Source organism: Lepisma saccharinum, chromosome 3 (assembly GCF_977018435.1).
Source record: "Lepisma saccharinum chromosome 3, izLepSacc3.1, whole genome shotgun sequence".
NCBI classification, from domain to species: domain Eukaryota; kingdom Metazoa; phylum Arthropoda; class Insecta; order Zygentoma; family Lepismatidae; genus Lepisma; species Lepisma saccharinum.
Genome location: NC_139231.1, coordinates 68,500,470 through 68,513,493, shown reverse-complemented (window position 1 = coordinate 68,513,493; position 13,024 = coordinate 68,500,470). Strand labels below are relative to the sequence as shown.

The 13,024-nt window shown below is 38.0% G+C and overlaps 1 protein-coding gene across 1 annotated transcript in view; it reads right to left on the bottom strand.

The window, feature by feature from the left end:
• Positions 1-13,024, bottom strand: part of LOC145985102 (uncharacterized) — a 98,976-nt gene that overhangs the window by 60,509 nt on the left and 25,443 nt on the right. The window contains exon 3 of the mRNA XM_083118705.1: positions 10,318-10,542. Within this exon, the coding sequence (XP_082974831.1) occupies positions 10,318-10,542 (225 nt within the window). The remainder of the gene's footprint in view (positions 1-10,317; positions 10,543-13,024) is intronic.

Below are 13,024 nucleotides of genomic sequence, written 5' to 3'. Positions count from 1 at the left end.
TCCAAAAAGAGAGAGAGGCGGGGGGGGGGGGGTGGTAGGAACACAAAATCCTTCCACAAACTGCCAAGACTCCAACAGAAAGCTTGCTGGAAAGAAGTTTGCGTGCTGGCCTTGTCTGCTACTGCCCTCCCCCACTTTCTTATCTATACAGGAGCAATGAAGAGTTTCCAACTCGCTTCTGAGTTGGTAGGAAAAGGGAAGTACATTTCATTTGATCCCGTCTGTACGTACCAATATAGAACACGCAGCTTCGCAGAACTTGCCAACTGGGCGGCCAAAGGTTCGGACCATGGGTGCCCACAGGATTATGGTGCAGGAGCAGGTTGCGCCATCGAGATTTTGGGGACGGGGATTTTTTTCCCTTCAATTAATATAAAATTCGACATTTATATCTTTTTCCAAAATATATGTAAAGATTTTTTTTACACCTTAAATGCACCATATTTAATCCATTAGATGAAGAAAAGAAAGTGTTTAAGGGTATTATCGAAGGTGGTGGTGGTGGTGGGGAGATATCCAACTTTTACATATTAGACCTTAACTGACATGTGGGTTCTGGGGGCGGATTCTGAATTAAATTTTGGGGGACAGTATCCAACTCTAGGTCTTAAATTATGGTGGGTAATTTAGTTAGAGGGGGATGAGCATTAAATTGAGGTGATTCCAAATCTTGTGTATTGCTATTGTCTTAAGACTGTTGCGGAAATTCTGGTGTGGAGACTGAGAATTAATTTTTTGGCGGAGGCAATATCCACTCTTCAATATCAACAGTAAGTCTAACATTGATTATTAATTTTAAAGGGAGAGATAGGAAGCTCTTCAAAAATGGTAAAATGTTAGATTGTCAAGGGATTTCTGTGATGGAGACCGAGTTCTCGAACATTAAATTTTGGAGACTGTATTTAGCGATATGGTATCCACGCGTTTTCGATCCCGAACATGCCCAAGGAGAAGTTGGAAAAGATGAAGAATGTATTGACATCCTATTAAATTAATATTCTTGAAAGTCTGCAAAGAAAGTGATGCAAAAATTTTCTTGTTTGCTTCGCTCGCAATGGTGTGTTGCTAGGATGCGTGTTTGGTGAATGAAGTTTTTATATTATAGCTGCATTACAAGATAAGCTATATTCTTGATTATGATTAACGATTTTAGGGGTGGTCTTGAGCGATGGGGCCCCCTTGTTTAGGGAGGGGAAGATCAAGTATAGTGTTCAGTAAAGCTAAGAAAAAGTTATTTTCTTTAGACACATTGTCCTAATTAAATACTTTGTGCGGAGTACGATATGGTTTGAGGGCGCGAATGATATGATTTGGGGGAGGGGGTACGCATGACATGAATTTGGATGCGCCATTGGCCTTGGATGGATGGGCACCCCTGGTTCGGACAGTCATTAAACATGATTGAACACTGGCGGATTTAGCGGGGGGGTGCGCGGTGGCACGTGCCCATTCCAAAATGAGTAAACAGCATGAAATCCAATATTGTTATATTGCATTGAGCCAAGAATATCGGTAGCATTAAACAATCATTCCACAACTCCATTCCTGAAATCATTTCCAGTGAAAAAATTAAACCAACACAAATAAGATTGGACATTGAAATGTGGAGCCAGAAACGCTTCTTGATTACAGGACAACGCTAATATTTATTGATCATATGAAAAATGCGCTCAGTGAAAATTTCGCTCAAATGAAATGTTGTGAAATCTGCGCTCAGCTTCCTGGAGGAAAGAAGCGCACCTGCGTATGACTCACCGCTAAAAGCAATGCACCTCTTTGCCACCAACTATTTATTTCATTTCAGGTGTGACTTTTGTGTGGTGCACTATGGGAATTTTTACAACTACTAAAGGCAATACTTCAGGTGAAAGAATTACTATTCTGAGCGCAGAAAAAGGAAGAGAGCTTCCAGATTTATGACAACTTTATCATGGATGGAACATTTAAAAGTTCAAGCAAACAGTTCTGCCAAATTTACACAATCCACGCTGATTTTGGGAGCAGCAAGAGAGTAAACATACATCCGATCGTGTTTGCATTGTTGTCATACAAAAAGAAGGATACTTATAATCGATACATTAGATGGTGTCTCAGAGATATCATTCTTACAAAATGCTGCAGTAAACTCTATACACCGATGATATATGACAAAGATTTCTAGCAAGAAAATAATGACCAAATTTTTATAAACCGATTTTAAACATGCCTAAATAGTTGAAAGATATTTCAATTATTTAGCCAGTCCACAGGCTGGAAAAAGTGGGAATCAAATATTAAATAAATATAATACATGAATATTTGATTTCTTTTAGAGTGGGGGAGGGTCATTAATGGTTCTTGGAAGTGTGAGCGTATATTTCGCTGAGCGGAACTTTCACGACATCCTAATATTGCAATCGGGTGAGCCCTTGAGGAACAAAGCTGAGATTGCAAGTACTTTACATTGATGGAGATTTGATTTTCGACAATAAGGGACCTGCATATTTTGTTAAGCCTGGTCCATACGTTTTATTGCCAAGTCTTGAATGAGGAGGTAAATTTGACAAAACACGCAGCTATACTGTTCATGCTTTCTCTCTGTCTTTCCAAAAACACCATGGAGTCATTCCATGCGAAATCAACACAGCCTTGACCTGACCATCTCCGATTTTCCTGAAATTTGGGGAATTTAAACTATGCATGGAACTTAGTAACTATGAAAATTTTTAGTTTCGTGCGTCTTGTAATTGTTAAATTATTCAAGGTCAAAGTTAGCATAAATTGCCCTTTTTGAGCCCGCCTAGCTATACTAAATGTGCTGTAACTCCGCCCCTATTTCGCCTAGGAAGCTCAAATAAAGCTTATGGTACAGGGAATTGAACAAGCTTTCCAGTGATATATAACAAGCCTACCTTTGGATAAAAATATAATTTTGTCACGTGACCTTGACTTTTGACCTTGAATATCTCAAAACATGTCATCACCAAAAATTGTGAAAAAAATATATTTGGTCCCTCATTCCATACTATAAAACATATCAAAAAATCATTCTGGGACTGCAATGGGATCAGAAGATACAAAATAATATGTGTAACTATGTGACTGATAAAAGCCCGATTACATGAACTATGAAGAGTCAAATGTCCCTTAACACCCACTACAAAATGTGAAGGAGTTATCCTGGGTATAATTGGTCAAGACGGAAATAGGTTAGGCACAGGGAGATCCCTAGCCGTGTGTGTCAAGCGCAGGTAAGGCATATTGTTGACCGCCATATTGAATTCAACGCAAGAATTTCAAAGGAAAGGTGGTGATGTGATATATCAAATGAGGCTAGAATTTCACGAGAAATGAGGTGACGAAGGTTTATCCAACATATATTTAACCAGCAAAAAGTTATACACATATCTTTCACTTACGATATATGCACATTATAATGTTGTCAATGTTCCTGTGAGCACACTCGTTGACGTCTCTCACACTCGCATAGAACATTTGGTAATGTAGCAGGTGCAACAACATCGCAAGCAGCAACTATGCCTTCTCTCAGATGGTCAATATCAGGGACTTTTAGTGCATGCACCATTCTCTTCAAATGTTTCTGAAGGTAAAAGTCCTCCTAAGATGTCAGATCTGGGGAATGTGCAGGCCTTTTAATAGATCCCCGTCTGCCCATCAATCTACCTTGAAATTTACCATGAAGAAATTGCGAAAATGTCTACGTAGTGTGGTCACACACTGTCCTGTTTCAAAACTCTGGAAAAGTGCCATATCCTGTAAGCAAGGGTGAAAAAACCTGTTCACTTAACAAATCCAAGAAGCCCTCACCATTTAAGGTTCCGTTGTTGAATATGGACCAACCATTTCCGTTCGCCATACATTATACCACATAATTAGCTTACCAGCAACAACCATTCGACTGAGCAAATCACAGGTATTGCATATTATTTTTATTAACTTCATCGTGAACATAAAAATTTGCCTCGTCACTGAAGAATTTTTCATTCCAAAGGAAGTGTCACGTAATTGTTTGAGATACTTTTCCCAATATTCTTCACTATTCAACTATTTGGTGAATGCAGCTGATTAAAATCTTATGCAATGGTGCGTATACTTCTTTCTCTCCCAAGATGTCAGCGTGATCTCGATGAGTTCCTAACACGTTAAAAGCATTCCAATGCTTTGTTTTTAACACCTCGAAAAGGAGAAAATGGTTACAAGCATGCAGTAATAAATTTTTGCTGGTTAAATATATGTTGGATAAACCTTCGTCACTTAATTTCTCGTGAAATTCTAGCCTCATTTGATATATCACATCACCCCCTTTTCTTTGAAATTTTTGCGTTGAATTCAATATGGCGGTCAACAATATGCCTTACCTGCGCTTGACACACACGGCTAGGGATCTCCCTGTGCCTAACCTATTTCCTTCATGACCAATTATACCCAGGATAACTCCTTCACATTTTGTAGGGGGTGTTAAGGGACATTTGACTCTTCATAGTTCATGTAATCGGGCTTTTATCAGTCACATAGTTACACATATTATTTTGTATCTTCTGATCCCATTGTAGTCCCAGAATGATTTTTTGGTATGTTTTAGAGTATGGTATGAGGGACCAAATATATTTTTCTCACGATTTTTGGTGATGACATGTTTTGAGATATTCAAGGTCAAAAGTCAAGGTCACGTGACAAAATTATATTTTTATCCAAAGGTAGGCTTGTTATATACCACTGGAAAGCTTGTTCAATTCCCTGTACCATAAGCTTTATTTGAGCTTCCTAGGCGAAATAGGGGCGGAGTTACAGCACATTTAGTATAGCTAAGCGGGCTCAAAAAAGGCAATTTCTGCAAACTTTGACCTTGAATAATTTAACAATTACAAGACGCACGAGACTAAAAATTTTCATAGTTACTAAGTTCTATGCATAGTTTCAACTCCCAAAATTTCATGAAAATCGGAGATGGTCAGGTTAAAAATTGCACATATCTGTGTTGATTTGGCATGGAATGACTCCATGGATAAGTATAATTTCAGTGTAAGCGATGAAAAAAAAATGCACATGAATTACGGGATCTCGACAGTGGTTACTTGGGGTAAATTCTTACATGCCAAACTTGCTCCATGAATTACGACAGATGCATGAAGATTGGCAAAATTATTTATGGATATGGACACCTACACCAAATTGATGCTAGTAACCCCCAAAATATCGAAAAAACAAGATATTTCTCATCCTACATCAAGACCCGGCAAAATTACAGTTCCGCTGACCTTCCATCCGGCACGATAACCACCTTTATGGCAGTGACCCTCTGTTGACCCGCTTCCCTACGAAGGAACTCATGGTCAAACAACCATTACGCCCACTGCTTGGGCAAGATGTGACATTAAAATTCCCTCTCTCCAAAGCAGCCAGTAGGGTAACTGGATTTTGTCAAAATAACCGTTCTGAGCTGTGATTGCACACCGGTTCCTACGCAGTCTCAAGGATAAGCGAGGTTTGACCAATTGGATGTGTGTCTACATGCAACGACTTGTCTTTAGTTTTGCTTGACAAAGCTCCAGCTCAATAGTCTTTTGAGGGGTCGTCAATTCTCATTCAGTCAGTTCATGCAAGACTGACGACAGAACATTACGTGTGGAGTGCACCAGACTTTAGTTTTAGGCATCTCTGTGGGGATGATCACTAATTTTAGTTGCCATGGGGTAGAGAGGGGGATATCAACGAAATGAGGTGACCGCCATTTGCTTTTCATATAACTGGTTCATTGTTTTAGCGGTCTCAGGAAGAGGTGCTCATATTCGATATCAAGGGAGAACGACATTTTTCTTTTTTAAAAGCAGTGTCAAGGGAGGATTATGTCCAGCTTATAAAGACCAGGGGAAAATTAAGGAGAGATTTGAATTGATGGATCAATGACAACATAATTAACGAATGACCTGGAAACAGCACAAACATAGTCAGTCTGCAGACTTCTAAAGCACGCAGATTTTGGACACCAAAATTGGAGAAAAATTCTGTGAAAAAATATGTCTCGAACATGTAGACTCAAAATAAACAAGTTACATTCGAACAATGCTAGTGTAGTATTCCTGTTAACCAGGAAAAACAGTTACTTTGCCGAATGCTACAGCCTCCAACCACGTGCAAAAAAGACTTAAGAAAAACACTGAATGCACGCAACCTTGACCTCAGAATCTAGATGACTGCAGATAAGTTGCTGCTCCTGGCATCGCTTCCCACCGCTAATCACCCCATTCACAAGACAGTTTTAACTTGGAAGCTCTGAAGCGTAGAAACTTTCAGATAAACGCAAAACTGGAGGCACAATTCCTCCTGTACTTCATGGAGTGTCCTGGAGCGTTGGGCACACAAGAATCCCAGAACAGTAGTACAGTGAGCCTCAGGTGCACACTTCCAAATTTTTCAATATTGCCGTATATGTATATAACTATGTATTAGATTACATAAATGCAAGGATGTACCTACAATCGAATAGTAGTACTGAAAACAAAGCATGTAAAATTAACCTCATTTCTCCACTTCTATTGCAATACTTACATATCGGGGGGGGGGGGGGGGGGGAGTAGGCACTACGCTGTATTGAAAAATGTTCTTAAATTTGAAAACCACTAACATAAAATTAGTTTATTATTTATTATTAATTCATTGTTATTAATTTATTATTAATTCTAGATAATTAGAATGTGTGGCCACGGTGGCTCAGTGAGTAACGCATCTGACTACCATGCTCAAGGTCCCAGGTTCGATCCCTGGCCGCTTCAAATCCGGGAAATTTTCTAATGTTGAAAGCGGCCCCGGCGCCCACCCAGCGTCAAATGACATGGGTACCTGGGGGAAACCCTGGGGGGTAAAGGCAGTCAAGGGCATGATACTTATCACATCACACCTACTCATGACCAGATCAAGAAATCAAGAAAGTGTGGGGCGTTACCCCCACACCCCCTATATGCCTTCATGGCATTGTGCTAAGCACAGGGGAACACTATTTTTTTTTTTTAAATATACTTTGAAAAGTATACTAGCTCTCAAGAAAACAGAGTGCTAATTTGATTTTGCACTGGGAAATTTTTAATGGTTCTATTTTTTTCCTGTACCCTTGTGAAAGGACTACAATCGCTTAGCACCCTTAATAGAAAAATTCCTTTTAAATATATAATTGGGAAAACAAAGCATCTAGTTTAGGGGCAGTGCAATTTCATTCCATAAAAAAAAATGAATGTAGGAGAAATTGAAATGAAAGATGGACAATTTGCATACAATTATACAATAATGGCTTTAAAAATCAGTGAACTACTGCACTAGACAACCAAGGAAGGCAAATCATACCATTAATATGATTATTGGTCATCCGTCTGAAAATATAATATATTAATGTGCGACTTTCGGAGCTACAGTGACAAGACACCTGGATCAGAATGCCGGGTTGGGTGATACAAGTATGGATTTTTTCTTGCCTTGTCCCTCCATAAAGTGGCTCTGAGGTTGACCCAGACTCAAATGTGTACCTGGGGGGTAAAGGTGGTTGGAGCATGGTGCTGATCCTACCACCTTCAAAGATGGCACAGACTGAAAATGTGTGGGGTCCTTCCTCTACATCTTCCTATTTGTGCCTTCATGAGACATGGCAATGGGAACTTTATTTTAATGTGTGACTAGATTAATGTACAGAGCACACAAGTTAGACATCTGCCTTAACAGCTGTCATTAGAAAATGCATACATATCATCTTCAACACTTAGTCTAGTTTGCCTTGGGTTTTACTGTTTTTAAGTTGAGAAGCGTTGCTCACACAAATAGTAGACATAGTGTGGCTGGATGTATGTCATGCATAGACTTTATATAATAATATCAGTAACGAAGAAAACAAGAATATGACAACTGATTGCTTTCCTGTATTTTAATTTTTGAACCAACTGTTCTTGTATATTTCAATACATGTAGTTATTTATCTTGTTCCACTGAAAATTTAACTTTTACATAAAACCCAGCATATAAAATTAATATTTATGTGTGAGTACTAATACTATAGTAGACGTTTTCTGTCTATTTACTTTCTTTTTTGTTTCAAATCAGAGCCCTCACTTTATGCAAACCAGAGTTAATGATTATATGGTGACTTTGTAATTATATAATACTAATAATACCTTTGCCACGTAGTTATTTTATTTACTTAAACGATAAAAAAATTTCCTCATTATATAAAAACACATTCTTCTATTAAGGATGCTGAAGGATTGCAGCACACTTCACAAGGGTACAGTAAGTTTAGAAAGACTGATAGACTGAAAATATGAAGGCAGTCGTCAGTCACTACATTTGTAAGATGCGATTTTTTACCATGTATTATCTAGATTTAGTCTAAACATATGAAAGGAAGGTTAGCATGAACGAAGGAATGCCCTGTCATAAAAGGTTGCAGGCAAAGCATTATGAATGCCAAAAAATGGTATCCTGATAGGTTACATTAGTTGAGAAAATAAACATAAAAGTTTTGGAACAAACACATGTAAGTTCTTTGTTTAATTTTCTTGTTGAATGATGGTTATGTGAACATTCAAGGCAGTCTAAAGAAATTTTAGACTAATTTTCCATGATAAAAGTGATATTGTTTGAAGTATTTTTCACTTTGAAAATTACCAAAAATATTATTTTCCTGAAATTTAATTTTCAATGATTTACGGAATGACCTTGAAAATTAACACTAGAACAAAAATTCAGTACACTATAAATAATCCATTTACACAGCAATCTGAAAACCTCTTTAGGACAAGTTATAGAATACCACATTTTCCCCACCAAGATGAAAAGTTCAAATAAAAATATATCACTATTCTCAACTACTGTTAACTTACCTCTAAAAGGAATATTCACTACACTTAATTTTCATTAAAATTCAGTGCTACACTGAGATGCCATTATTTCTTTGGGGTCTCGCTCAATTTTTTTACCCTTGTTGGTAAGGCCATTTTGCTGAATGCATGCAAAAATATTTTTTTTACTGTAATCAACTGATTTTCTGGTTTCTGACAGTCACAAATAGTTTTTTTTTGTCTTTTTCTGGTGGCCCGACATGTGAGACATATTTGTGCTGCCCTATTACCATGCTCTTTCACATATTGCATAATTTGTGAAGTTAATTTAAATGTGACACTATACCACGTTTTTTAGAACCTGTCCCGTTTCCCACGCTAGTGTTGCATTGACAGTTTTGGTGGCAATGAGAAACAAGGAAAAAGTAGTCTGCTGGACAGAGGAGCAAATGGAAGCCAGAATAGAGGCGCTTACGTAGACGCTGTTGCCACGTTGCGGTCTAACTCACGTGTTTTGTTTGTGTCTTGTTGAAGAAGCTTGTTTTGTAAGCGTGGTGCTGATTAGTGTGTTTTAAAGTATCCAGGATGGAATTTATTCTGGTGATATTTGCTTGTGTCCTTTTTGTGTTTAGTGTCATCTTAGCTGGAACATTCAGGAAGGGGAATTCTGTATATTTGTGCACTTCCGAGTATTTTATTCACAGTCTGACTTCGGCTTTCCCCCGCACGAAGTTCACGTGGTAGGCAGCAGCAACGCCGTGTGGTTTCTGCTAGAAAAGCCAGCGATCAGCAAGTGCGGGAAGCGGGACAGGTTGTAACAAACGTGGTATAAGAATCTCTTTTGCACTCGCATCATTGCCTAGAAAGTTACACTGGCGCTAACTGCTTGATCAGTGAATGCTACTTAGAATTTCTTCTAGAGCATTCATGTGAATCTTCCATGTCGTTTGCTTTCACTTATCTAGATGTTATCAATAGCTTAATAGACTATTTCATCACGAAACTATTGAGAATATTTAGGCAACAGGGATAGCAAACCACATGAAGATTCATGTCAATGCTCTGGGAGGAATTCTAGGCATACGTAATTTTTCACATTTTGGAATATGACAGCAGTTTTTCAAGATGAGAGGAAAATTCAAAAACAGCTGTCCTGGCATCTGCCAAAGGTCCAGCCAAGCCTTAAAACTTGACGACCATACACGTTTACAAAATGCCTGCTACCGATAATTGAATACAGAACAAGTAAATTCAGGGAGCGAGAAGCAGCTTTCTCTTCACAGAATATACCTTTGAGAGGATTTAACCTTGTAGCCTCACATTGGGGTGGAAACTTCATTCCATTAGCTTCCACTTCAGTATGCATTGATGGACCTTCAGATCAGATTAGTTCAATCTTAAAACAGTATTTTTTCAAAGTGGAAAAAATTGCATCCATGGACCGAAAAACAGAAAAAACAGCCAAAATGTTTGTGAAGCAAAAATTCAAACTTACCTGACTTTTGCTCACATCACCATTCTTGGTGCTTTCTTCCTGGGGTTTCTTCTCCTTCCTAGAGAAACTTATCTTCCTCAGCGAGAACTTCTTCTTTGGCTTTTCCTTCTTCTCTTTCTTGCCCTTCTCTTCTTTCTTGTCTTCCTTTTCCTCTTCAGAGACATTATTGCTTTTTGTATCACAAGAATTTTCTATAATTGGTGTGCAATTAGCCTCCTTCTCTTCCTGCAAATACAAGAAGCAAACTATGAATTACAAGGAATATACTTTCAAACACAAAGTGAAGAAAGCACTAAATTATATTCTAGGGTAGCTAGGCTATATGCATCAAATAGTTCATTTGAAAAAGATGATTGTGTTTCAAGAGTTTGAAACAAGTGCTGCAAAGTACTGCAAGTACACCCCCTATCCAATTCTGGCCACCTAATATGTGGTTATAAGGGATAAACTTTGCCTTTCCTTGAAAGCAGTGTTCCCAGCATGGAATTTTCCCAGAAATGCGGAATCTACAAGCCAAAAAATTACGGAGAAGGGGAAACCTCTAAAAAGGTGCATCTTCCCCTCAACAATGCATTTAACTGACATAATTTGTCACCAAATTGAATAGAAGACCAGATTTTTTTTCAACAGTTCAGCAAATACATGGAGAAAAAAAGGATTTTAAAGTTGAAAATTGAATTATCATTGTTTCAAAATCCCAACAAGAAAGAGCCCCTCCTACATCAGCACATTTTTTCCCCATTCAAACACCATAGTGTGAGAAAGCTCAGGTTTTGAACCAAGCATACATCACAGCTTGCACTGCATTTTATATTATCCCACATTACTAAGGTGCAGATTTATAGACACAAACTTAAAATAGGCAGGCAAATAGTAACCAAAATAGATAACGACTAAGAATTCACTATTTTATTTTGTGCACACTAACTGACTTGCTTTATCAGGGTGACCACTCTAGGACCTTGATAAACTTCAAGTATAATTCCCACTTTTCAAAGAGGACTTTCGAAAAATTCAAGGGGACAAGCAGACGTTTTCTGTATTTCAGTCTTACGTATTACAGCCTCTCACCACCCACACACACACACACACACACATTAATAATATAAAGAGTGTGTAATTCCAATTTATCCAAAAATTCTAATTCAATTCAATGAAACTGATCTTTAATTTAAGGTGTAGAGTTTGAATTTGCCATGTCACATACTCAAGACTTGAAATACATCTACAAACACAAGTCACAATATATATTAATGTACGAAAAATTGTTAATTGTATAAGAATTTCAAACTCAAATTTACCTAATCAACTTCAAGATATCTTGATATAATCTTTTCCGACATTTTTTTTTGCAAAGAACACTAGCAAAGCAAATGGATTGAGAGAATTCTGTTTTATTTTTCACTCAGCTTTTTCCTTTCCCTCCTCGATTAAAATAGAAGCTTAACTGTGAAAAACTTGCCTCAGGGCATTAATAAATGTGTATAAATTCAATGGGATTTAGATTTATAAAAGTTGCAATTTTTCACGACTATGGAGAAAAATTCACGTAGAATTTGCATATAATTACACTGCACAACATGAAAATTTCCTCTTAGATGAAAATGTGTGTATCTAATGTATTTGTGCATGACAAACTAATCTGTAATTTGTTTCAGTGTATCACGTGTCATTTAGCCAAGAACACAAAGTTCCAAAGTTACATAAGAAAGGTATGGTACAATAGCCGAAAGTGTTTCTCCTGTGTTACAAAGAATGTGTGCTCTAAATTGTAGATTGGTATGACAGAATAAGATGCATGCAACAAGATTACACTAAATACTGTTGCTTCCTCCGAGGAGGACAGTCTGGACAGAGCTGGTCATTATGTCCATAAGCACTGGCCGCCACGACAGGCATACATTTCTGGCACCAAGAACATATCATGAGATCCAATTGAGAAGCCCCAAAATGTGGGATGCAGAAACAAGGAAGAGGCTTCACGCGACTTAGCCCACCATAGATGCATGGCATTCCTCGCCAGTCTCTAGTTAAGAAGTTCTCATTCGACTGCATATTGGACACAGCCGTCTAAGCCATGGTCACTTGCTGCAAGGGTTGGTCCCTCCAGTCTATCGTATTTGTAATGTCGTTTTAAGAATTCTACAAATTCTTGTTGAATGTGCCGATTTTGCTTTCCTCAGGCAGACTTAATCTTCCCAGGTGTTCGTCATCCCTGTTGGGAGACGACGACAGTGTTTTATCAAACGATTTTAGCTTTTTGAGAAGAGCTGGTCTGTGAGGAAGCTTTTAGTTAATTCGACTTTTTAATGTATTGTTTTTTGTCTTGTGCAGGTTCCTCTAAAAACTTGTGCTTTTTACACCCACTTATGTTTTAAGTAAGAATTTTAGGTAAGGGGATATTTACCTGCATATATTGAAGGGTGCAAAATGGCCACACGTGCCGAAGCAACCAAAATTTTTAATTCAATCAATCAAAAAGTATTTCTGCCCCATGATGAAAATCTTCGTCAAAGCACTAGACCGAGAAGGCAAAGTTCTCTGGACGAAATTCCCACGCTTAAGTGAGGCAAAGGTTAAGGAAGGTGTATTTATTGGCCCACAAATTAGAGCCATTCTTCATGATGGTGTGTTTGATTCTACACTTTGAGGCAGCATGGCAGGCATTCAAGTTTGAGTGTTCTAATTCCCTGGGTAAGCACAAAAT